At 37.6% G+C, this 23414-nt stretch overlaps 1 protein-coding gene across 3 annotated transcripts; it reads right to left on the bottom strand.

The window, feature by feature from the left end:
• Positions 1 to 254: 254 nt before the first annotated feature.
• Positions 255 to 22107, bottom strand: LOC103760650 (tropomodulin-3). Of its 3 annotated transcripts, none has more exons than XR_001920275.2 (11): positions 19646 to 22107; positions 18839 to 19026; positions 17315 to 17471; positions 9841 to 9963; positions 9154 to 9243; positions 8506 to 8636; positions 7489 to 7596; positions 5902 to 6045; positions 5403 to 5547; positions 4178 to 4318; positions 255 to 3270 (listed from the first exon to the last, which is right to left on the bottom strand). XR_001920275.2 is itself a non-coding variant. In XM_018069758.2 (11 exons), exons 3-11 carry the CDS (start codon positions 18962 to 18964, stop codon positions 3239 to 3241), a joined length of 1056 nt encoding a protein of 351 aa, XP_017925247.1. In that variant the 5' UTR covers positions 18965 to 19026; positions 19646 to 19699; positions 21789 to 22104; the 3' UTR covers positions 255 to 3238. The 3 variants fall into 3 exon arrangements, 2 of the variants coding, with proteins under 2 accessions (XP_017925247.1, XP_017925246.1); XM_018069758.2 differs by lacking the exon at positions 4178 to 4318 and having other exon boundaries at positions 19646 to 19699; positions 21789 to 22104; XM_018069757.2 differs by lacking the exon at positions 4178 to 4318 and having other exon boundaries at positions 19646 to 22104.
• Positions 22108 to 23414: the final 1307 nt, after the last annotated feature.

Genomic DNA, 23414 nt, shown 5'->3' with positions numbered 1-23414 from the left:
ACCTCCTCCCTGCACCGCCCGGTGCGGCTGAACCACAGCTGCACAAAGCAGCCTCACGCCCCGCCGCACCCCTCAGGGCCCGCTTGTGCGGAGTGAAACCCCGCTCCACAGCACCAGCCCTTCATTCCACCGCCGTCACTCCACTCACTTTCCTTCTGGAGAAGGACAGGTGTTGCTTTGACACAACATAAACACATGGGTCAGTTTCGAGCAAGTCAGTGTACTATTGAAAAAAGCAAACAAACAAACCCCCCAAACCACAACAAGAATACAGTACTTTAATCATCCACAGCGTTTACTGGTTTACAATCTGACAGCATATAGTGCTGATAGGCTAAAAAACTCAATGCATGTTTCCTCAATGGAAATTTAAATTGAACACTTGCTTGTTTGTAGCTTACAAACACAAGATTACTCAAGCTGTAGAGAGAATGAGGCTATTTCTTTAAAATACAACAGTAATAGATAATTGCTTTGAATTATAGGCTATGTTTCCATGCTTAGCTGGGAACCAACAGAATCAATATATGCAGTCATTTGACTTCTTCATTTAGGCTGAAAAACAATCCATATGAAAAAAAAATCATCTCTTAGAAAAAAGACCTTGTGTCTCTGGTAAGTGGTTATCAAAGCAATACCACTCTCTCACTCAGAATCAATGAAGTCATACACAGGATCTCACCACACCTACAGCACGACATCAGAGCGTCCACTTGACTTGTTGAGACCGTTTATGATTCCTGGCTACAGACTGAATTCCCTCATTTATTCCAAACAGGATACACATTGCAGGCACAAAAGTGATTGTTGTTATTTGTTCCATGCACCATACCAAAACAACAAAGTTTTCTATGCCCAGTCTGTCAGATACCTGTCCTTAAAGTGCTGACAAAGTCAAATTCTTACCTGCTGTCTACAGAGCTAAACCAATTATTAAGGTCCACTACTATCGCCGGTGACAGGACACCTGCATCTTAAAAGCCCCTGCCTTTGATTAGGATGTAAATAATTAAACAGCTGAACTTGATTTAACAAAAGTAAGGAAGGGATTTGGGCTATCATTTCCATAATCCAGCCTTTCAATTTTGTCCTTAATTTTCAAGTAGGAGATAACTGTCTAATCTTGTTAGATAATGATAAAATAAGTCATCATAGAATCACAATACGTGAACAGATTCTCTGAATATGGCAGCCCTTCAACAAATGAAGGAAGACATCACAGCCTGTTTTTTGACACAAAATGATTATGGTGCATAGCAAATAAAAAGTAAAGTACAGCTTTAGGCAACTCAGCACATGACATGCTTTGGCCATCTTTATACAGCACTACCTGTAAAAAAAGACACTTAAATGTGACTTTATGCACACTGTATAGGAACTTAAATTACAAAATCTATAAAGTTCTCAGAAATTTACGAAAGCTAAACCCAAAAGAAGCCCTTTTTGTTACTCATCAGATCACTCCTAGTTTTTTCAAGGTTATAGTAAGTATAGTCTTTGGTTTTAAGAGAATTAATTCCAAGTTGTTTTGAAGAGCACATATTTATTTGTAATTCTAATAAAAGGCTGATTTTGAAATAGGAAAAAAAAAGTTCTTCCACACGTATAAACCAATTATATACATCCTCATTGAAGGCACTATAGTTTAATATTCACTGTTGCAGTAAAATTCGAAGTCACCTCTGGAATAAAGTCTGTCTTTAAAGTTCCAAAACAAGATTTGCAGCAAATTACAATGTGGGCACAGTGTCAGAGACTTGCTCTGTTAGGTTCTTATGGTATATACAAACTGATGCAAACATCTCAGTCCCCTCCACGTAAATACATTTTCTATACATAAAAGCTCACCACATTAAGATCTCTGAATGAAAAGAATTGTCAGTTGAATTCTCTGTTGCTATAAATATAGCCAAGCAGTCCTTTAGAACATTTTTGTGACCTCAAAGCAAACTAGTACAGGACAGTCCAAGCAGACCTAACCAAAAAGCCTCTAGGTTTTTATATTATTTCAAAGAAGTGTATTGTGATTATGTGCAGAAGTTGAAGTGATTCTTGTTGCCTTATTAGTTCGCTTAAACAACTTTAAATACTTTAATAATTACTACATCATACAGATCTGACACTACAGATTGATTAATTTTTGCATGTCTTAGGTAGTGTTCCAACATCGAGACATAAGTAAAATAGAAAAATCCTTTCTCAAAAGTGTTACTTCAGTATTAAAAAATGATAGATTTATATGAAGTACAAATAGCTTAATACAACAGCTTCAAATAAAGGATTTTTCATTTGCCAGCAATTTAGGTCAGTGGTTTTACACTTAAGGTTGCTCCTCCTGTACAGTTATGCAGAATTTAAAATATGCATGTCCACTACTTCTAGAGAAATTGATACTTGTGAATGTAGATAAAGATTTTTAAACAAAGAATATAAACTAAATAATGTTGATGAACACATGAAATCAGTCTAAAAATATATCCAGTTTAGATACAGAGCAAGACACACTTCTGAAAAATACTTAAAGGATTTAGGTGTAATAAAAAAACCTGTCATTTTGCAAGGCTCCTAATTTTTTTTTTTTGCAAGTCTTTTGTATGAGTCCCTCTAATCTCTTGGGAGAAGTCCTTAGCCCATTTATTTTGGTTTGCCTTAAAGGGATGTCTTTAAACTTACTCACAGTATCAAGAACGAATAAAAAATAAAACAGTAGAATTACAAATAACATTGCTGTGAAAGATTTCTCTTCAGTGCATATGAACAAAGCTGAACAGCTCTACACAGTGAGTCCAGCTGTTGGGTGAAGAATCCCTTATCACTAACCCATTGTTTTCAGGAATAGACACACCCCTCCACGTAAATAAGCACCCCCGGATTTTCTAACAAACATTTTAATTGGGTCATTATCTTCTCAATGACCTTAAATGTCCCATTCTTTGACTACAGACAATTATACTATTGATTTGCAATTATATTTTAAGTAGAAAGCTCAGCCGAAGTCTTGAAATACAAAAAAAGTTCTTAAAAAAAAAAACCCAGTCAAAAACCATGGTACAGAGACTGGTGCAGTTACTGTGTCTCCATGAAAAACGTGATGCATACCAGCAGATTATATAGCTTTGCTTTTAAAGGAATGGGGTTTCCAGTCTTTTCCCTTCTAAGCCAGGTCAATGTAGTCCCAGATTGCCAAAGCCCACGGTGCTGACCGTGATGACTCCACCGGGTTTTGACAGCAGGATTGCTAATTGTCTCCTTCGACCCTTCTCTTGCGAACTGCAACAAGAGAGAGACAAAAAAAAAAGTGTTGCTATTTTATCATGGTAACTGTTTTTTGTATTTCTACAACATGAACATTTATTTGCCACCCGAGGTTTCACACAGTACAACTTAAGGTACTGAACACTTAGTGCAATGCATCATTTCAAGCTTATGCTTCAGCAGGGCTTATTACCTTATTCACAAACAGTTGCAAACACTTGCAAGGAAAGACTTGTGGGAAACATTAATCATCTTATGTCTGGTAAGCAGATTTAGCCAGTACTCTTTTTTTTCATTGCAGTTTTCTAGTGCTAAATTAAGTTTATATGGCTTCAAAGGAAACAGTGCAAGAGTTTCACAGTATATCTAACACAATTTATACACACAGAGAAGATATTACATTCAATAGCCTAAAACATTCCATTTATTAATAAAACATTTAATTGTTAGAAAATGCAAGAGCAATAAAAATTTGTGAATAAAATCACTAAAAGCTCACATGCTATATTAGACTGAATGACTGGAGTTTTCCTAAATATTTGTATTATTTTTGCTATTTTTTTTCACCTTATCAAATTACGTTTTCCTTTTCTGTGCAGACATAAACAAGGCTACGGGTCTTACAAATTATATAGGCCATCTCCATTTTATTTTTAAAAGTCTAGCAAGCACATCTATATACAAAGAAAGTGATTCTGTTCTCAAAGCCACTCATTGGAAAGTAGGTGACAGAAGTTATTCACACCTGCTTTCATCAAATTGCAAGAACAGAGGAAAGAATTTCGAACCTTAGACTTCTCCAATCATGCAGTTAAAAGCAACAGGTGCAGTTTCAGACAAAGAACAGGGAAGTGGTACAACACAGTGTAAGCAAGAGAGAAAGAAGATGTAGATGCAGACTATTTTTTTGGAAGAAACGTACAAAGACAGAGATGAGAGACTTGGAACATCTGAGTTTCAGTGCTGAATACCCAGCTGGGTATTCAGAGTGACCTGTCTCTGTAGCTTCACGGCTGGAGAGATGAAAAGGTATTTGCAGAAACTTTTACTCACATACTCCTGACTAAGAAAGCAAAGAAAAAAAGGCAAGATATCAATAGAAAAATAGATTTACAACAGTCAAGCACTAACAAGAGAACTAGTGAGAAGAGAAACCTTAGAAAGTAAAAAGACACCTGAAGCATTATGACAAATAACTGGTTTAGAATCTATTTTGAGAAACAGTTATAGAGTGTCTGAATGCCTTTCTTCTCTCTCTGTGCTCTTTTCTAGTTACTCCTCCTCCATATCTTTCAGAGCTGTTCTCCTCAACTTTAACCTTTACTCAGAGGGGAAGCAGATCTTTAAACCAAATTCCAATTTCCTATGTCATTCCCTCTAATATATTCCTGAACTACTGCTACTGCTACTAAACTGCCTGGCCCATTTTCATGCTGATGAGACGTATAATCTTTACCACAAAGCACCTAAAGACAGAAGATTTAATTAAATAGAGTTTTAAAATGCAATTCTATTTAAACAGATGGACCACATTATCTTGCAGTGGAGTACTACAAGTATTTGACATTATACAAACGATTTCCATTCATGTGCTACATTATTAACCGATTTTCTGCTGATCCATTTAGTTAGGATTCTAACAGATGAGCTCCAACAAAACTGACTGCAGCAAATAAAGATGCCACTGCTACCAGCTCGAGAGGCAGGGATGGTACTTGTGCATGACCAGAAGAGATGACCCAGTGCCAGCCTCTGCACGTGACAGGATGTACTGGCATTCAACAGGGCATCCTACACTGTTCATTTCCAGTATTGCTTTTAAAGAAGCAGTGGATCTCATCTGAATAAAACTGAACAATCAAAACTATTATTTTCACTCCTTTTGCCACAACTCACATGGAATTTGAATGTTCTTGTTCTAGACTATGTTAAAGACCCTCAACTCATATACCTGAACACCCTGCAGCAAAACAGAGAACATCAAGCAGCAATAAAAGAGTAGGAGTACAGCACAGGAGAAACCTTAAACTGATCTAACATTGTGCTATCCTGGTTTTGTCAAGGGAGAAGCAGAATAACCAGACACCTTTAAAGCCTGTGCCACACACACATTCAGTTAATAGTCAGTCTCTACTGACAGGTCTTACCCAAATCATTATTTTTTGTGATAGCTGCAGCTGCCCTGGCTCGAGGTCCCTGTTGTGTGAAATGGTATCCGAATTTGAGGATCTTGGTGTTTTCTTCAAGCATTTTGGCAATTTCTACTTCTGCAAGTGTGCCCAGCTGCTGCCTCTGTTAAAATAAAAGGTACACAAAGACAACAGAGCTTATATGTGTTCATTCTAAAAGAGATCAGAATACTTTAACCAAATCAGTCAATAAACACTCAGCTTCATTATGATTAATTGAATAGGCAGAAGGTCACAAAATATGTTTGTGCACTTCAAAGCACCAGGAAGCACAGAAGTGACCTGGAATCAACTTCAGCTGTGTGCTTCCGAGAATCTTAAGGGCAATTATGGAGGGTGTTAAGATATTAAACATAAAATATTTTGAAAAGTTTATCACAAGCTGTCTTCCAAAAATATTCAGTCAACTAGGACTGGCTGGTTTTAGCTTTGATATCACCACCACCACCTCACTTACCTGATTATCAATTTTGATCTCTGTCAACGTTTCATTGTCTTTCAGTGCATCAACTAGTGCCAGAATTCCAACTCCAGTGATGAAGTTTGATTCTATGTTTAAACTTTTCAATTTTGTGTTTACTCTCAACATTTCTGCAAGAGCCTTTGAATGTAAGAAAGTATCATTAAACTTTTGAATTTTGCTACAGTACATCACAGACATAGAAATAATCATTTCCATAGGAGCAACAAGTTCATCAGTACATGGTGTAACTTTCCAAGCTTTCACTTGAGACTGAACTGAATCTTCAACCATCTAATCTTCAACCATTCAATTATCTACATTTCCTTTTTAAATAGTATTGAGTCAAGAAAAGGCCTGTCTTTCTCTTGTTACAAACTAAAAAGCTACACAGAATATAAATTGTCTGAAATTAGCATATTGGACCAATTCCATTTTGTAAGCCTTCACAGCCTACAATGAGTAATGCAAGCTGTTAAGTGAAGGCCAAAGAGAGGGCGTTAGTTAGCTGAAAGAACTGGATATGGTTAATTTGTAAACAGGAGATCTGACTTTCAGAATGCTTGTGCCTACAGATTTGGTAGGAAGAGGTAAAATTCAAAGCTCTAAGCACAGTACCAGCATGTAGCTAAAAGCACTTTTATGGAAATATACCTGACCCTACTTCTGAGAAAGGAAGAAAACAAGAATAGCTGACTGCTGAGGCTTACTGTCATAAAAATCATACCCTGTACATTTTTTTCTATCCAGTCACAATGCAAAGAAACCCAACAAAAACCACACCCAAAAAAAGAAGCATTTATAGATTTTTATTACATTCTGTTTCACTCCTGTTGAAAAGAACTTTTTAATTGACCCAAAACCAAAGCTTTCAAATGTTCATTTGCTTATTTAATGCTGTCTTTCAAACTAGATTCCTTTTTAATTTGAAATTAAAACAAATGCAAAGGATTGTTCTGTCAAAACAATTAGTTTTGTTTTCTTACCTCTTTCTTTGCAAATAAATAAGGCACTGCTTTTGATTCAACATAGAAAAAACCAAGACCTGATGATAAATTAGTTTAAACTGTATCAAACTAGATACTTTGACTAATATTATGCTGCATATACCAATGCTTTAAGCAAATCTTTGGTAGCAGGGAGATCACAGAAACAAGTATTTTACAATTTTCTTCAACTAAAACTCTAGTTACCTAAAAAATATTATGAGCTTTTTCAGTTCTCTAATGTGCTTCTTGCAAATTAATTTTGAATACACTATTGGCTACTGGAATGAACTAAACAATTATGAAAGAAAGAAAAACAAGAAAGATTAGCAAAATGAAAAGTCAGGGGGAAGGGACTGGAAACAAGAATTCTCACTCATCTCACAGGTGATGCATTGCTGCATATTAGTCTGCTTGTAACCATTTACCAACTTTGACACAACAAAGGTTTGTTAAAGAAAACATACTTTACAGTGTAACAGAATGTAATCATTTTCATCCCTCATCATTTAAAATGGATTAAATTCAATCCCTTACCACTGCCTTTCCATCCTAACTTCCCTTGCACCCCACTTCAGCACATTATCAAGATACTTACAACAGCAACAGGATCATTGCTTCGGGTGGCTGCCAGGCTAAAATTCTTCACATGTGTGTTGGTTTCTAAGGCTTTTGCAAATTCTTTCAGCGTTGGAATTGGTATGTTCTTGAATTAAAAATAGCATTTTACTCTCTTGAGATATGTAAGTTTCCCCCCCCCAGCTTCTTTCATTATCTTATTCTTTTTACAGCAAAATGTCCTATAATATTAACTATCACTGGTCTTGAGCAGTCTCACAGTAAAGATGCAATGCCTACAAGGGTCACCAATTCTATAAAGCAATAATTTTTACAGGGTAGTATCAACCAAGCTTAAAAGGAATAATTTTAGATAATTAATTAGGGTAGCAAATTTCTCAGTTTATTATATCAGGAATTTTGATCTGTTGCCTTTTTAGGCAGCTATTTTGGCTAGCATTTATGTATAATACAGTATTCTTAAACCAAGTATTTTATTTTCTTCCTTTAGTAAGTGAAACAAGTAGCCTTGGCTGCTGACAAGGCTGTCACTGCTGTCTGCACTGTAAGTCAGCAGTGCTACAGTTCTGTTTTCTTTCAAGCAAATATACAAAAGTTTGTCACATTTAAAACCACAACTGTTACACTCAGAAGCTGCCCTAACGGCCAACAGCTCTTTTGTACAAGAATCAGAAGCATGTCAGGTACAAATATAACTTTGTTTGCAACTGCAATAACTGAGAGCATGTTGCTCCATCAAGGACAAAGGATTCAAAAAAGTAGTTCACAACAGTGAACTGCTGCCAACTTGGCAGCAACAGAAATCTGGGCTGGCAGTAAGAAAGTCTAAGACTTTTTAAATCCACATTTGGCAAAAGCAACCAAGATGGCTTATCGGTTTAGCTCCAGGTTTCTGAGCTTATACATATTGCAACGTTTAGCAAAAAGGCTGCTGTACTTAAAATAAGCCTCTCATGCTCTCTTAGAGAGTTTTGCAGCTTAAAGTGTCTTCTACTGAGAAAAAGCAGCATATTTACTGCAGGCTTCAGGTAATTACCTTAATGTTATTTAAATTAACTTCAACAAGACGAGAATCATTATCTTTAATCCTTTGCAGCGTCTCCTCCACATTTGTGGGATTTGGTGGTTCATCAAAAACAGGCAACATTTTTTCACCTTTTACTATATCTGAAAAGTAAGGCATTTAAGTGTAATCAAACAAGTTGCATACATTCACTGTGAATAAATGATACATATACTAAATATTTACTGTATTTAAAGATCATTTCATCAGTCTTTACATCTCTCCCCCACACAAAAAGCACACCATCCTCTCCTGAAATACTTTCATAAAGTTCAATCCTTTTCCAAAGGTCTTTACAGCCTTTCAGCTTTTATTGCACACCAGCTTTTTTCAGAAAGCACACAGAAGTTGAACTGCAAACACAAATATAAAACCTAAAAAGCAACACACACAATGCATGTTTATGCCTACTTTTGTCACCAAAAAGTGACTTAACTGCAGTTTAGTGTACGTATATTGTAATTCCAGAACTCAATTAGAAAATGTTATAGACATACACATTTCCAGACTAAGACTAAAGAGTCTAAAAGAATGTTGGTGCAACAGAAAATAGTTAATGCAATAGTAACTGCGTGCAGTACAAAGAATTAATTTTTCCAGCACTTGCATACAAACACTTACTTGAGAAGCTGTCTTTGTCAATCCCATTACTGCTTCCTACTACATCACAGAACTGATTGTTTGTTATCAAGTTGGACATTCCCAGTATAGCTGTAAAAGGAAAAAGAGAAACAGCAAAAAAGCATTTTTATTGTTCCTGACTAATTCAGCTCAGATGAAGGTTCCTTTAAATAACAAAAACTGATGTCCGTACAACATCCAGTTAACAGTGCAAGAAGCCATTCAATACCTTAATAATTTTAAAAAGTAGAAAAAAAATTAATTATAGACTTTTTAGTTGGCTTCCATATCTTAGAAAAATTTGACCTCATCAGGTTCCAGCTTCAAAGTTAAAAGTGCTATTCAGTCACAAAATGAAGCTTTAGGAACACAGGTACAAAACAACACATTCTTATACACAAGAAAAAGCAGTCACCTACACAACAAAACCCAGGAAGTCTCAGGAATGGATTTAAAGGTTTTGAGTTTGAAAATCAGGTATCTTTTGCAGGCCAAAATAATTTACCTTCCTATAAATTATCACAAATCACCAAAGTTGAAACGCTACAAGGAAGTTGGCATATAACATGATATAGTTTCTATCACAACTACAACTTCCTGAGGTCAGATAAATACACTACCACATTGATTATAGATCTTTCTTGTCTAAAGATGCACTGGCCCATTCATACTTCAAAAAAAACTAACCTGCAAGGTCACCTAATTCTGTGTCTGTGGCACTGGTCAAGGCTTCCTCCAGTTCTGGATCAAGAGAGAATTTTTCTTCTGCAAAAGACTGTACAGGTTTTTGCTTGGGGATAAATATTTTCCCTGCAGTAAACAAAATGAAAAGTCTGATGTTACTTTGTGTTATGTACTTATTTTTAAATTGTTCTGTATCTAAAGAATACATATTATATTTAGTAAATCCTGAGAAGAGCATCACAGACAGCAAAAAGGAATGAGGTTTCTTCTGTTTTTGCAAGTCAGAGATGAGGAAAGAGCATAAAGAGAATAAATTTTCATGAGTCTGTATCATGACTCCAATCTTATTTAATTCTCCTAAGGATTCAAAAGTAACCTATAAGCCTCCATTATACCTTTTAAACAGTCTAGAAAAAGTGTCTAAAAAGATTTAGTATCGCTAGAGAACAATGACCTGTATCCTCTCAAAGGAGGAAGGGACCCAGGCAGAACTTTAACCTGAATGAGAGAGTATATCAAAGAATTACCTGAAATCACAGACCTGCCTATTCAGTGCAGTTTTTACAGCATACATGATAATTTCTAATTTCAGATGTGAACTCAGTTCTGAAGTAAAAAAAGAGATGCCCAAGATGCTTGAGAAAACCATGGTTTGTGAACAGCACAAAACAAGATAACAGATTTCTCTGGCAATGACATTGTTTCCTGAAATGATACTTAGAAAGGCCGTGGAAGATTCAATGGCAAAAGAAGCAACAGTAATACCAGCAACTTTTTAGTTATTACAGGAAGTAATAAGAAAAGTTACTTTAGAAGACATGCATTTTAAGTAGAGGTCTGTGTAGTTACCATAATTCCTGCATATATCTTCAGCTGAAAAGTTAGGGTAGGAAATCAGAATACAAGCAAGATATTCTAACAGTTCAGCTGTGAATGGTTTAGAACTGGCCTTTCAGAACACAGAAATCTACCACTGGGTAAGAGCCCAGGAGAGGTAAGGTGTGCTTAGGTTCTGGGCAAATTAACTTGGTAAGTAAAAGCTCTGGTACTCATACATTTGGTAGAAGTAATTCAAAACTAGACAACCATGAATCAAATCTTAACAATTATTAAAGTTTTTCAGACTTTCCAAGTTGCCTGAGCTATCAGCAGAAAGAGCTATGGGAAAGAGGTTCCACTTCCTTTTGTTATTTCCTGGGGTAGGAAGTGGTGTTGATAGTCTTCCTATGAAGTCTCAGTTCTAATTCAGGAACCCACCCTCTTCCATATCCATAGTTATACAATATTTCCACACAGGAATCACCCTAGCTCATCCCAATTACATGATTACAGACCTCCTGGGCAGAAGCCAGAGACTTAAGATTTTTTTCCCCTGGTACTGCTCACAAGTTTATCTTGTTACATGCTTGGGCTAAGACTAAGTTTAGCATTTTTGAATACCTCCCAGTGACACAAAGCTTTATAGGGATGTTTCAGTTTTATTTAGGGGAAATGAAGTGGGATTTTGGTTTCACCACTGGTGGGAAGCAATGCTGAAGCCAGGTCCTGTGTCCCACAGTAGACACAGGCATCACAAACCCCATCCATCTCCCCTCTCTCTATTCAAGTTCCCATCCTAGAGTAAAGTAGTTGTGGTTCATTTTCTTCTTAAAGGAAGTTAATGCCTTACCTCTAGCATAGATTACAAAGAAGTACATCAGGTTTTTCTCTGACAACACAGTCTGATGATCAAGATCTGTTGCTAGCAACACAGTATTTTTGTTCCTGGGTTGCTATCTCTTTGGAAACTTGTATAAATGGTCATTATCCATATTTAGAAGCAGAAAATAAAACTCCTTATGTAACTGTAATGACTCCAAACAGTAGCTGAATGCAGCTGACATGTATTACCACCCATATCTCAGCTTTCATGGACAGTGCAAAAGAAACTGTTTGTGGTGATTCAGGATTAAAAGACAACTTTCATAAAGTAAAGGCTTAGGTAGTAGATGTTGCAGGTTATTTTAATATAATTGATACAGTATGTTTCTACCATTTTATTTTACCAGCATCACCTATTGAGGAGAAAATAACTTTCAACTTTAATTGTAATTTTCAGAAGAGATACAAGAATGTTTGACAAGGTTTTCATTAACCCATGAAACAGCCATCCTCTCTGCAGCATTAGTGGAGCAGGCAGAGAGCAGAAGGAAATCAATCTCATTTAAAAGCAATTTTGCAAAAATGTATTTCAACCTAGATCAGCTTTCTGTCTGCTTCATCACACAGTACTTACAAAAAAAGAGCTACTTTTCCTGATGTTGCTTTTAAGTAATTCTTAAATTCATAGGTTAGGAACGTCTGGTTCTAAACATTTGCTTTCTAAGAGTAAGACTAAATTTATACATATGTGCCTGACTCTTAAGAAAACCTGAAGAGAGAGAAAAGTATATTCAGTTTTTAATAAAGCAAAAATGTTAAAAGCCACTGCCCTCCAGAAATGTTCACTGCAGCCAACTCCAGTCATATGAACTGAGTCAGGAGCAGTTTTTGTTATAAAACAGGTCACACCCTTGTGTACATAATCTCTCATTCATTGGCTTCATGTCATCCTAGCCCAGAATTCAGAGGTTTACAATGCACACACAAAAGCAGGTCCTTCCCCACTCCCCACTTCTAGTAATGAACTTACTTCAAAAGGGATAAGACCCCTGTGTCTCTGGGGACAATGATCTAACTCAAGGCCTGCTGCCAAGATAGTTTGGCAATTCCCTTCCTCCCTCACTAATGCAAGCTTTAAATAAAAAAAAACCAGAAACCACTACACATCTGTGCAGCCCATGAGATGTACAGCTTTCCTGGCCCTCAAGTGGAACACTTCCAAATAGCAGGGATTTGATTACATGAAGGAACATGACATCCTCCTTCTCAGCTGACAAGGATATTGCAAAGATTAAGCAATACAACACAAAGAGGCAAATTTCAGAGATGTTCACATCATTTTTGTAATAATTATATATTCAGGTCTTCTATGCCTTTAAGCTAAAATGTTAGATGACGCACATCCCAGGATTAAGTCACAGGCTTTATCTGCTACAGAATAAATTTGCAGTCCCACGTTCCACACAACTGTATTGCTCAAAAGGCAGGAACACTGGATGCTGTTTGTTGAAGTGCCCTGGACATTTCATACACAGACTCACAGTATCCAAGGTGGGGCTCAACATGTTGCAGAAATCAGGGCTGTTCAATGGGGCCACCACTGCATATTGCTGGTACTATTCTCACACATCCCACAGTCCTTCCCCCATTCCAGCAAGCAGCCACACTTTACACAGCAGAAGAAAGTCTAAAATCCTCTTTTACAGTACTCCATTTGTGGAAATGAATCAAGTGTTACCTCAGGACAACTGAATACAAGTTTTTCTCATCAGTGGCTTCATGAAGAAAAGTAACATCTGATATATTCCTTACATCTTATGTTCCTTAAAGTCTCCTCAGTTCAGAAATCTGTATAATCCACACTTCATCCATCTCCAATTCTTACTATGTGAGAGACTTAAGTTCATTAAATTGTGAGCACAATTTAATACTAATTTTTTTAAATTCAACATACAAGTGACTTCCTCAGTATCTTACTGCAGAAACAGAACTGTTATTCATTATCTGATTACAGACCACAGAGCAGTGAGTTAGAAAACTGTTTTACATTAAGGTTGGAGTATCATATGTTACTTTGTTCTAGTGCTCTTGTATGGAGAATGTCAATCCCACAAGCTCTTTCTGCAAAGCTCCTACAGGATATTAGCTTTACTTCACAACATGTAACACACTTCTTTAAAGAGCAGGGATTCAGTGGCAAACAGAGAACACAGCATCCCAAATCCTGTTGCAGCAGAAGGCAGTGGTGATTCTGAGCAACAAACTGAGCAGGGTGGCAACAAAAGAGCTCTAGTCAGCCACAGTTTGAGCCTAACAACACTTTCTGGGTGATACAGACAAATCAAAACAAAACAAAAAACAAACAAACAAACCCCTCAAACTTCAACAAGCCCCAAGCATTAAAGCAGAATCAGAGAATCACAGAATCAGCTAGGTTGGAAAAAACCTCTGAGATCATTGAATCCTGCCAATTTACCCAGAACAAACATACCTGGCAGGAATAAAAAGGGAAAGTTGGAAGAATAGGCTACAATTAGGAAAGTGCAAAGGCTAGAAATGCAAAGTTTAGTTTACATAATACTTTGCTAATGCCTTCCATTATACAGCACAAAGTACATGACTGATCTTAGATATGTTTTTATCTCAGGTGCAATAATTCAGTTGTTTTGCTGTTCCTAGAGAAGTGGGGAGCACTGGTCAGACAAGTGGAACACTTTCAGGGGCAACAGTCTCCAGCACTAAAGCCTTTACTGTTTGCATGAGAGATCCTTCTGCTTGCAGTATGCCTTGTAAAATCTTTATGACATACTTCCATGCACAGATTAAGACAAAGCTAGTTTTGTTGCAATTATTACCACATTGCTCTCATGAATCTGTTGAACAATGCTTTACTGTATGGTTCAACACTTAATTGGAACAGAATGTGACTTAAATCATTAAATCATGTTTAAAAACAAAGTAAATTTTTACTGACACTTTTAGAAACAAAATCAGGCACTGGAAAAATGGAATAGGATATCATTTAGGGATTGTTAAACTTCACATTACTTTAGCACTGTTCATCTCACTACAGGAGGACGCTTTACATTATTTCAGATCTTCTACATTTCATAGCACAAAATAAAAGAGAGGTTCCAAAGACTTGGGAGAAATCACATCCTCTATCACTGAAAGAGATGCAACAGTGCTTTAATAACATGCTTACCCCAAAATGAGGTACTTGGGACACCTGGAAGAGAGGATTTCCCTTTACACTGTAGTAGGAAAACAAGGTTACCAGGATCGGCAGCAAGCCAGGATGGCTAAAATTAACCCAGGATAAGCTTCTTGGATAAATCTGCTGGTCAAATCACCATGCAGGACATCAGTTCTACTAAAATAGAATAGGGAGAGAGAAGGATAGATTTGCCCCTTCTTACTCCATGAAATGAATAATTAGGCCAAGTTAGAGCAACAAGACCAGCCAGGTACACAGAAATGTTTTAGCAAATCCTGACCCAAAAAATGGCACCAAGAAAATACCTGCAGTTCAAATCCATCTCTCTCCTCCCAAAATCTCTGGAACTGAAGGATGCATTTGTCAGTTTTCTTCTCAATTGACAGGAGAATCAGGCAAGATTTTCACCTACCCCTATTCTACAATGTTTTTAGCATTTCTCCATAATACATTGTTCTAGTCAAAGAGAAAAATTATTATCCAGCCTAGTTGTTTGTTATTTTTTTCTTTTAGTATTAAAGAAAAGCACATTAGGATACAAGCTCCCTCTACATAAAAAAACCTTACACATGTATTAAGTTTTACTTCATATTCTTTCCAAGTTCTAAATCTACATAAATATAATGATTTCTTGATTTAAAAGATTAAGTTACATAGATTTGCCATTTTTGTGCAAAATGATACAAACATGGCAGCAAGTCACAGCTGAACCATAATATTTCCATGAGGGGAAAAGAAAAGATTATCCCTCACCTACTACAAAATGAGCTTGGCCTTCTTGCCTCCTGCCCATTTACCAGAGCATGAATTTCCACACAAAACATTTGTTTCCACATTTTTAGTTTTAATGAAAGTAAGCTCCATTCCATGTTTCGTATTATTTTCTCTTCTTCTATGGCATTAAAATAAATGGTGGAAAAAAGTTATTAAACAGCAACTTTTTTTTTTTTTCCAAGAGATACAGGAAATTTTACTAACTAAACTGGTATGACTCATTGCAACATGCAGACACACTGCTGTTTAGTAATACTTTATTACATAGAGGAAATGACATTTGATCTTTCTTAACCAAGATCTACGTTACAGCTGGTCCCTTCTGTTTTTCTACACGATTCTCACAGATTTTATCCACCCAAACAAATACTTGTGCATGTATATGTAAGCTGACTGTAGAGAACCACCTATCTGAACCATAAGGCACCCTACCTGCTGCTATGAGTACCTTCTGCATTCAGTACGTTGCAATATCCTTATCTCAGTTACTCTTACAGATCCTGTCAGCAAAGAAGTGTCACAGTTATCTCAACACAAGTGGTGTTAAACTTCAAACTAAGGTAAAACACAGCGTATGAAGGAAGTAGTACATCATACACAGAGTGCAGCACATTGTAAAGTCATAATCCCTCTATTACTTCAAGGAAAAAGTAGAAAGGCACCAGCATTGTCAAGTACCTGGCACAGGCAGAGAAAATGCAAATATGCCCAAGAAAATTTTCACCAAATATACACTGCTATCTTATAGAGAAACTCAGTAGATGAATGAAGACTCAAATCTGAAATAAGCTATGATTCATGTCAGAGAATCATAAGTAGAATTAAAGGGTTTCAAACCCTTAAGAAAAGAGGAGCCTGTTCATCTTGGGCAGCTGGAATACAGCTTAGCAACAATTTGCTGAAGTCTTAGTGCAGCAGATCTGCCCCTGCTGCTAGGGAAGGTTCAGACAAGCCCGGATTCATAAGCACTCAAACACTTGTGGTGACAGCTAAAGGCCTCCTCCTATGCACATGTACCCAGCACAGCTCTGGGAGTTTCTGTCCTTACCAATACTGTTTTGTAAGGCACAGCAGATTTGGGAACTCTTGTTTTATGGGAAAAATATGAAGTTATTCTTACAATATTTAAGAAGCACATTATTATTTAATTTTCTCTTGAAAGGCAAATGCTCCCATCAAGTCAATGAGAATATCAGATCCAAAGCAAAAATTTCTAATCCCTGGCTTTAATAACATGTCCATGGTTTTTAGACCACAAACCACTGCCAGATTTCAAAACTTGTTGTGATGTTAAATATGTAATTAGTTAGTACTAACTATGCAATCTTATTAAACCTTTCAGTAAGGACACTAGAAAAACAACATGACTGCATACACCACTTGTCTGGCCTTGTCAGCCTACAGCATCTTTGAACATTACTGTGTCTCCCACGACACTGCTCAACTGCTATTTTTCTAATTCAACACAGTATTACAAAGGCTGCTGTCTGTGTTTAGCACAAGGCACAAGCCACAGGCACAATGACAGCATTTGTTATTATTGACGCAAATCAGGGTTAGCTCTTACTTTGAGGATCCCATCCCCATCAGAACTTGGCAATTCATGATAAAATCTTTGAGCCTTATTTCCTTCCTGTGCTACATACAAACAGCACACCAGCTCCAGAGGCACAAAATGCCTGAACAGGAAGCCTCCTGCCTCTGCACAGCAGCACTCGCTTGGGAACACCGCGAGTTAAAAAGCACTAGAGCTGCCAGTGCTCCAATAAAATTTGGTTCACAGCAGTTCTGGCTGGTCCACTTCAGGGATTTCATAACCACTTGCACCGGAAAGGGTGGTGTTACCTTTCTTTTCTCTTGTAAAAGGCACATAGTCCTCCCTGTCTTTGTGCTCGAGCGCCTGCTTCTCCAAGTACGCCAGGAGCCGCTCCCGGTCGAAGGGACCTGAGGCCTTCTTTGCAGTCTGGTCCTTCTGCCGGAAGCCTGCGGGCAGGAGAGCATTCTGCAAAACAAATGGAGCAAACAAGAACAGCTTAGAAAGTCTGGGGGAACACCTGCTTAGTTTCATTTCCCTCTTCCTTCTCCCTCTCCGCAAGGTTCAAACCTGAGACATCCTTTTCAGGCAAACTCTGATCCCCTGCCAACTTCCTTTTTTTGGGGCATGGGAGGACACAACGTAACCTGTTCTTTAGACACAGAGAATGCAATGTAAAATACAGTACACTGCCCTCTGAATAGCACTGAAGCAATTCTTTACAATAACTTCCAGCACTCGATTTGCTAGTTAATTTGAATTTCGTTTCTAGAATGAGCACTGTTTAAATGAGCAGTAGGAAATAAAACTCAGCTATTTCCAGTTTAGACATTCAGTAAAAGCCTACTTCCTCTATCATTTACTTATATGTTTCTAAGTCTTTAAGACAACTGACTCTACTATTGTTTCGCATTTAACACAGAGTATTGCTACCTTTTGACCTGACTCAAAGTGGGGTGTTTCTTTGATATGATGAACATATTTTAACTAAAGAGAAAAAAAAAAGAGGATATTAGTAAGGAAAGAACAGAATGTATAGGAATTCACACTCTTTTAAAAAAGACAACCAATCTCTTTTGCCAGTTCTCCCCTGTTAAAATGCCCATAAAGCCAAAGGCAATTAAAAGATCAATAATATCTTGCAGTACAACAAAATAGGTGATCATAATATTCTTAACTGATCCCTAAACATCAAGATTGAACTTAATCTTAAAGGAAAAACAGAGAACCACTAGGTGAAAACACAAGTCTTGGAGTCTGACATTAGCTGCAGTATCAGTAGAGGACAACTCAGCTCATTATAGCAGAAAGCTCTAATATCCCAATATTTCAATACCCCATGCTGACAGAATCATTCAGGAGCTCAGTAATTATTTGCTTTCTCTTTACAAAGTCAGCATGAGGACAGTGACAGATACAGACTACCAGACACAGGACCAGGAATCTTCAGCAGAGGTCAGCACCCTGCCTCTCCCATCAAACTCTAACAGTAGAAGCAGTAAAATAAAAATGGATGCAAAAGGGCTGTTTATTGGAAACAGGAAAGTTAAACAAGCCTTTCTAAATAAACTTTCTTTTCAAGAACATGACAAAGAGCAATTTTTATTTATAAATAAAGCCCAGAAAGCTCCTCATGACTATCCTTTCTTCCATTCTCCTCTATTGCAGTCCCTTGCAAACAGGAAATAAACATTATACACATGTATATATATGTAAGATCACCAGCAGACTAGGAAAAAGCTCTGTCCAAAAGTATGTCATACAAAGACTCAACTTATTTTACCCAAGTTATGGAACAAATGAAAGAAATAAAACTTCTTTTGGCTAATGCCTACCTCAGGATCAAGATCATCCAAAACATTTTCCAGTTGTTTCAGTTCTTCTTCTGAAAGTTTGCCAAGAATTTCATCCTCATCGAGATCTTTGTACTTGTCCAAGTCCTTTCGAAATGGGAGCGTCATGACTTGGGCCGTAGCAAGTTGCTCAAATACTTCAAAGTCCAACTCTTAATTCTTAACCAGATCTATGAAAAAAATGTTTAAAAACAAATAACCATAGTTAAGGTAAATATCCCAGTTACAAAGCATCTTCAACCTCCAAATACATCTCTGAAAGGAAAGCTTTTCATCCAGTAGTCATATCTGTTACCCTACAGCAGCCAAGGAGCACATGGAAGCTGTGTACACCTTCCTTCTCCACTGAGGAGAATCCTGTCCTGCCTTGCCCTTTTCCATCAGTAACCAAGCCACATCTACTGCCAGATGAAAGTCAGTTCCCAGTCTTCTCAACGAGAACTCCAAGGCCATAATTCCCACAGAGCAGGGCAGGCTGTAGGATAGGAGGGAGGAGATACCAACTATACCTAGTATTTATGAATCCAGTTAACACCAGTGGCTTTTATGCAGATGGTTATTTTGATTGCAGATAATGCAGCCAAAAGAAGAGTTAAGATGCTCCTCATTTATTGTTGCTGCTGCAGTTGAGGGCAGTTAAGGAGAACTCTATAAACAAGCTAATTGGTTATTACTGACTCATATCCCTGCATATTACCTACAGAGGAAACAGAGGAAGTTTGCCTCCGAGTTAATTATAGAACTACCATTGAAGCAACATTCTGTTCTGTACAAGGAAAATCAAAATACCTTGATGAAAAGCGCAGGAAATACAGCTCCTAAGCAGCAGCACTCCAGTCAATCCTACAAAAAAAAAAAATTTTTTTTTTTTTAAAATTAAAAGTAAAGACAGACTGTGTAACTGCTCTCTAAATATTATACTTGGACAAAATCAGGGTCCTTCAAAAGATGTACAGTCTATACAGCACTTCTCCTGGACAAGCAGAGTGCAAGGAACCTTTTTTTTAACGTCAGAATTTTTTAGCATTTGTCTTGGAAAAAAACAGTTAATCCCAGCAGCGTTGAAGCAGACAAGTTGTTTCCTCTCGTTTTTCTGAAAGAAGTTACAGGATTCTCATTTTGTTCAGCCACACTCCTGCTTCAAGTTGACTGAGCACACAGACAAAAGAAGGTAACTTGAATGACTCTCTGTAGGTAAGCAAGAGAGTCCATAAGGTATTGGGGGAGCAAAAGCTAAATCCATACATTCAGGCTCATTAGTCTCCTTAAATGCTTTCTTGGCTCCACAGAAATACTCAACACAGACCAGACACAAAGCAAATGTTATTTCTTCTCCAGTAGCCCCATTCCAGGTCAGATGCTCACACCACATACACAACTGCATTACTTCAAACCTGCACTTACAATGTCCTTCAAAAACAGGTCAATGTAGCTTTTGTCTCTTAAGTAAAACGAAAAGAAGGACTGTATATACATACACACTGTACCATGGAATCTTGCTTAGAGGATTCCTTCACTTCAGTTGTTTACACCAAGGAAGGTCTCCCTGGCTGCCACAGTTACATAAAGTGACATTTTAATTCAGAGACACTAAACAGACATGAGCACATAAAGCTTCATCCACACCATTCAGCCAAGTGTACCTGTAAAGTAAATCTAGTTTGAACAATTGCCATTGCCAGAACGGTAAATTTTCAGTCCCTACCGACACCTACAGCTGAATGAGGAATATATTTACAGCTATTTTCAGTATGTCTTCTTTTTAAAAAATATTGCTGGTATAAATACTAGAGCTTACTTGTAAACTACAGCTGACATCGATGGAACACAATTCCAAAGCTGAACTACCAGCTTAGACAGAGTTCTCTTGAACATAACAAAAACCAGGAGGAATTCCCAATTTCACAGTAAATTCCATCAAAAAGAACACCGTCTGGCTTCCTCCAAACTAAACCCAATCATGTTGGAAGAGCCTGGACCTTTTGCAAGAGGCTACAGAGGTAGGAGCATCCGAGTTTGGTGGCTGCAGAAAATGCAGAGAGCAGCACACCAATGTTTTCCTAAGTTCCAAAAGTAACTCAGGAGTGTCTGTGTGGCCAAGAGAGCCACCTCCCACAATTCTCCATAGTCTAGTGGTAATAGTCTAATGCCTTTGTTTCTCCAGGTGCACAGCAGCTGATGGACAATTAGCTGATGACAGCAGATGCCACACAATCTGCATGAGAACTTTTCATTCCTAGAGCCTTAATGTTTTGCCCTTCCTGACAGTTCAAGCCATTACACACTATCATAAGAGAAAACATTTCCTGCAGCTGATTACACAGCATTGTTTGTGACCAGGCTGCACTGTCTGAGCCCTACATCAAGACTTTGCTATTTACCACATTTCTGCATGTCCATTTGCATTCAAATATTAAAAGGTGTAGTCTTAACAGGTAATTACAGAGAGCAGAATGGTTAGTAGGCTGCAGAATAATGCTGCCCTTACTCTGACAGAGAGCAGCACTGCATAACCATACATTACTTCACGTAGCCTGTATTTCCTCTCCATTAATTGCTGTAAAATGCTGCCATCCAGAATTAATTACCTTTTATTTATTGCACTGGTATGTTTCATATGGGAAAACTACTCATCTTTTGTAATACATTAATTAATGTTCAGGTCACAGCCCTTGGTCTCACTTGTTTCTGTAATAAGACCAAAGTAGCCATTTCAAATCCTTAGCTACAGTGTTCAGACACACACACACAAAATGAAAAATAAAGAAGCAGAACAAAAAGCCCTATCTCTCTGTAGCTGAGTCTTCACTTCACCAAGAGGAAGAGAACTACATGTGGCCTGCCAAATATAAATGCATGCTTTGAACATATTTTTTAATACCTATCAAAGGTAATGTTTTTTTTTAATATGAAAGCACACAATGTGACAAACCTTTAAAACTTTATGATGGCAGCATTGACTAGCACATCTGCACTACACAGAGGTTGCTGGGTAATGACTTTCAGAAACATTCCCTACAAAAGAAATCACAGCATATAAAACACTAGCATATAACATACTAAAAATCGGGTTTTAAAACATGGTGTTAGGAATTCTCATTGCATAAAAGGGTATAAAAGCCAGCTGAAGCCCTAATCTAATCAGACAAGCCCTTCACCACCCATTAAACACAGTTGGTACTCTGTTTGTTTTCCACCACTCACTGCAGCAGTTCTGCATAGAGACATGAGGAACAAACTACAAGTTTTTAGAAAGAGCAGTTACTTGGCCTGTGGCACATTATATATATGTGTGTGATCTTACTGCAGAGTCACAGGCAAAACTGTAACCCTCAATTTTGGCTTTGCAAATACTTTGCCCTTTTTTGATGAGCCAAGCTAGTTTTCTTCTAAGTATCCTTCTCAGCTTTACCATGAAAACATTACATATATTAAAAGTCCAAAGGGCTTTTTCAGATATATAAGTATAAGGGGAATTTCTTCAGCAACTTCATAGTCACATAAGAAACATTCAGGGAAATGGAAACAAAGCCATCACTTCCAGTCCATCAAATTTCAATTCTCTGTTTGTTATGCAGAAGACAACTTGAAAAACCAAAAATGAAGAAATTCTGTTGGACATCACAGAGACAAAAATCTTGTCATTATTCCTTCACCTGAGAAGTCAATGAAGAACTAAAGAAATAAGAAAACAGCAGTAACTTTAATTTAGGCCATTTTATAATTACCTGAATCATCCCCTGAAAGACTGTCAAGCAACTTCTATACACCTCTTATCTATAAGTTAAAATATTTTTGTTTTCTCCTCTCCGAAAGTATAGTTTTAAAAACCAAAAGATTCTAAAAATAGCAAGCTTCCAATTATCTTTTAAAAACTCCCACTCCCCCCAATTTCTATTATATTTAAGAACACGATTTCTTTGGACCTTAACAGGAGAAACTCTTTAGAAACAAATTGCCCACAGGAAACTCCAGGGTTGTTAAAGTCCACTGCAAATGGTTTCCGTGACTTGGATTTTAAAATAGAAGCGACATCACGAAAAACAAACCGAGCTGGTTTTGGCCAGCACATTCACAGAGTTCACTTTAATCTCATTTGTTCCTCCCCAGCCTCCTTCCCCCCAGCCTCTGCGTGAACCCTGCCCAGAGCAGGGGGGTCCACAGGGCTGTCAGCATTCCTGCACCACTCAGGGCCCCAGACCATCCCAGCTCCTTGGAGGAGCCTAATCTGAGCATTTCCCCAGGGAACCCCGAGGATGGCAACAATTTTATTTTCCAGTGTGTGAGATTATACAGAACTGTTTGTGAAGAATGTGCTGCACTTGAAAGAGCTATCTTTACTTACCAAAGCTAGGAGAAAAATTAGTAGATATAAATATTACCGTAATCCCAGAAAGTTCCTTAGGATGTTTTTCTAATGCCCTTATGATAACTCTGCTGAACAGCCCAATGCTGCTTTTCTTAGCAGAAAGCTCTCAAAAAACCACCTGAGCCTCCCAAAACTCCAGCCTGGGGTAGGGCACAGGATCCAGGTTCTCCTGCTCAGGGATCCAGCAAA

The sequence above is a fragment of the Manacus vitellinus genome, unplaced genomic scaffold (genome assembly GCF_001715985.3).
Source record: "Manacus vitellinus isolate BGI_N305 unplaced genomic scaffold, ASM171598v3 scaffold_16_pilon, whole genome shotgun sequence".
Lineage (NCBI taxonomy): Eukaryota > Metazoa > Chordata > Aves > Passeriformes > Pipridae > Manacus > Manacus vitellinus.
Note: the sequence above shows the minus strand (reverse complement) of the source record. Positions and strands in the feature narration are given on the sequence as shown.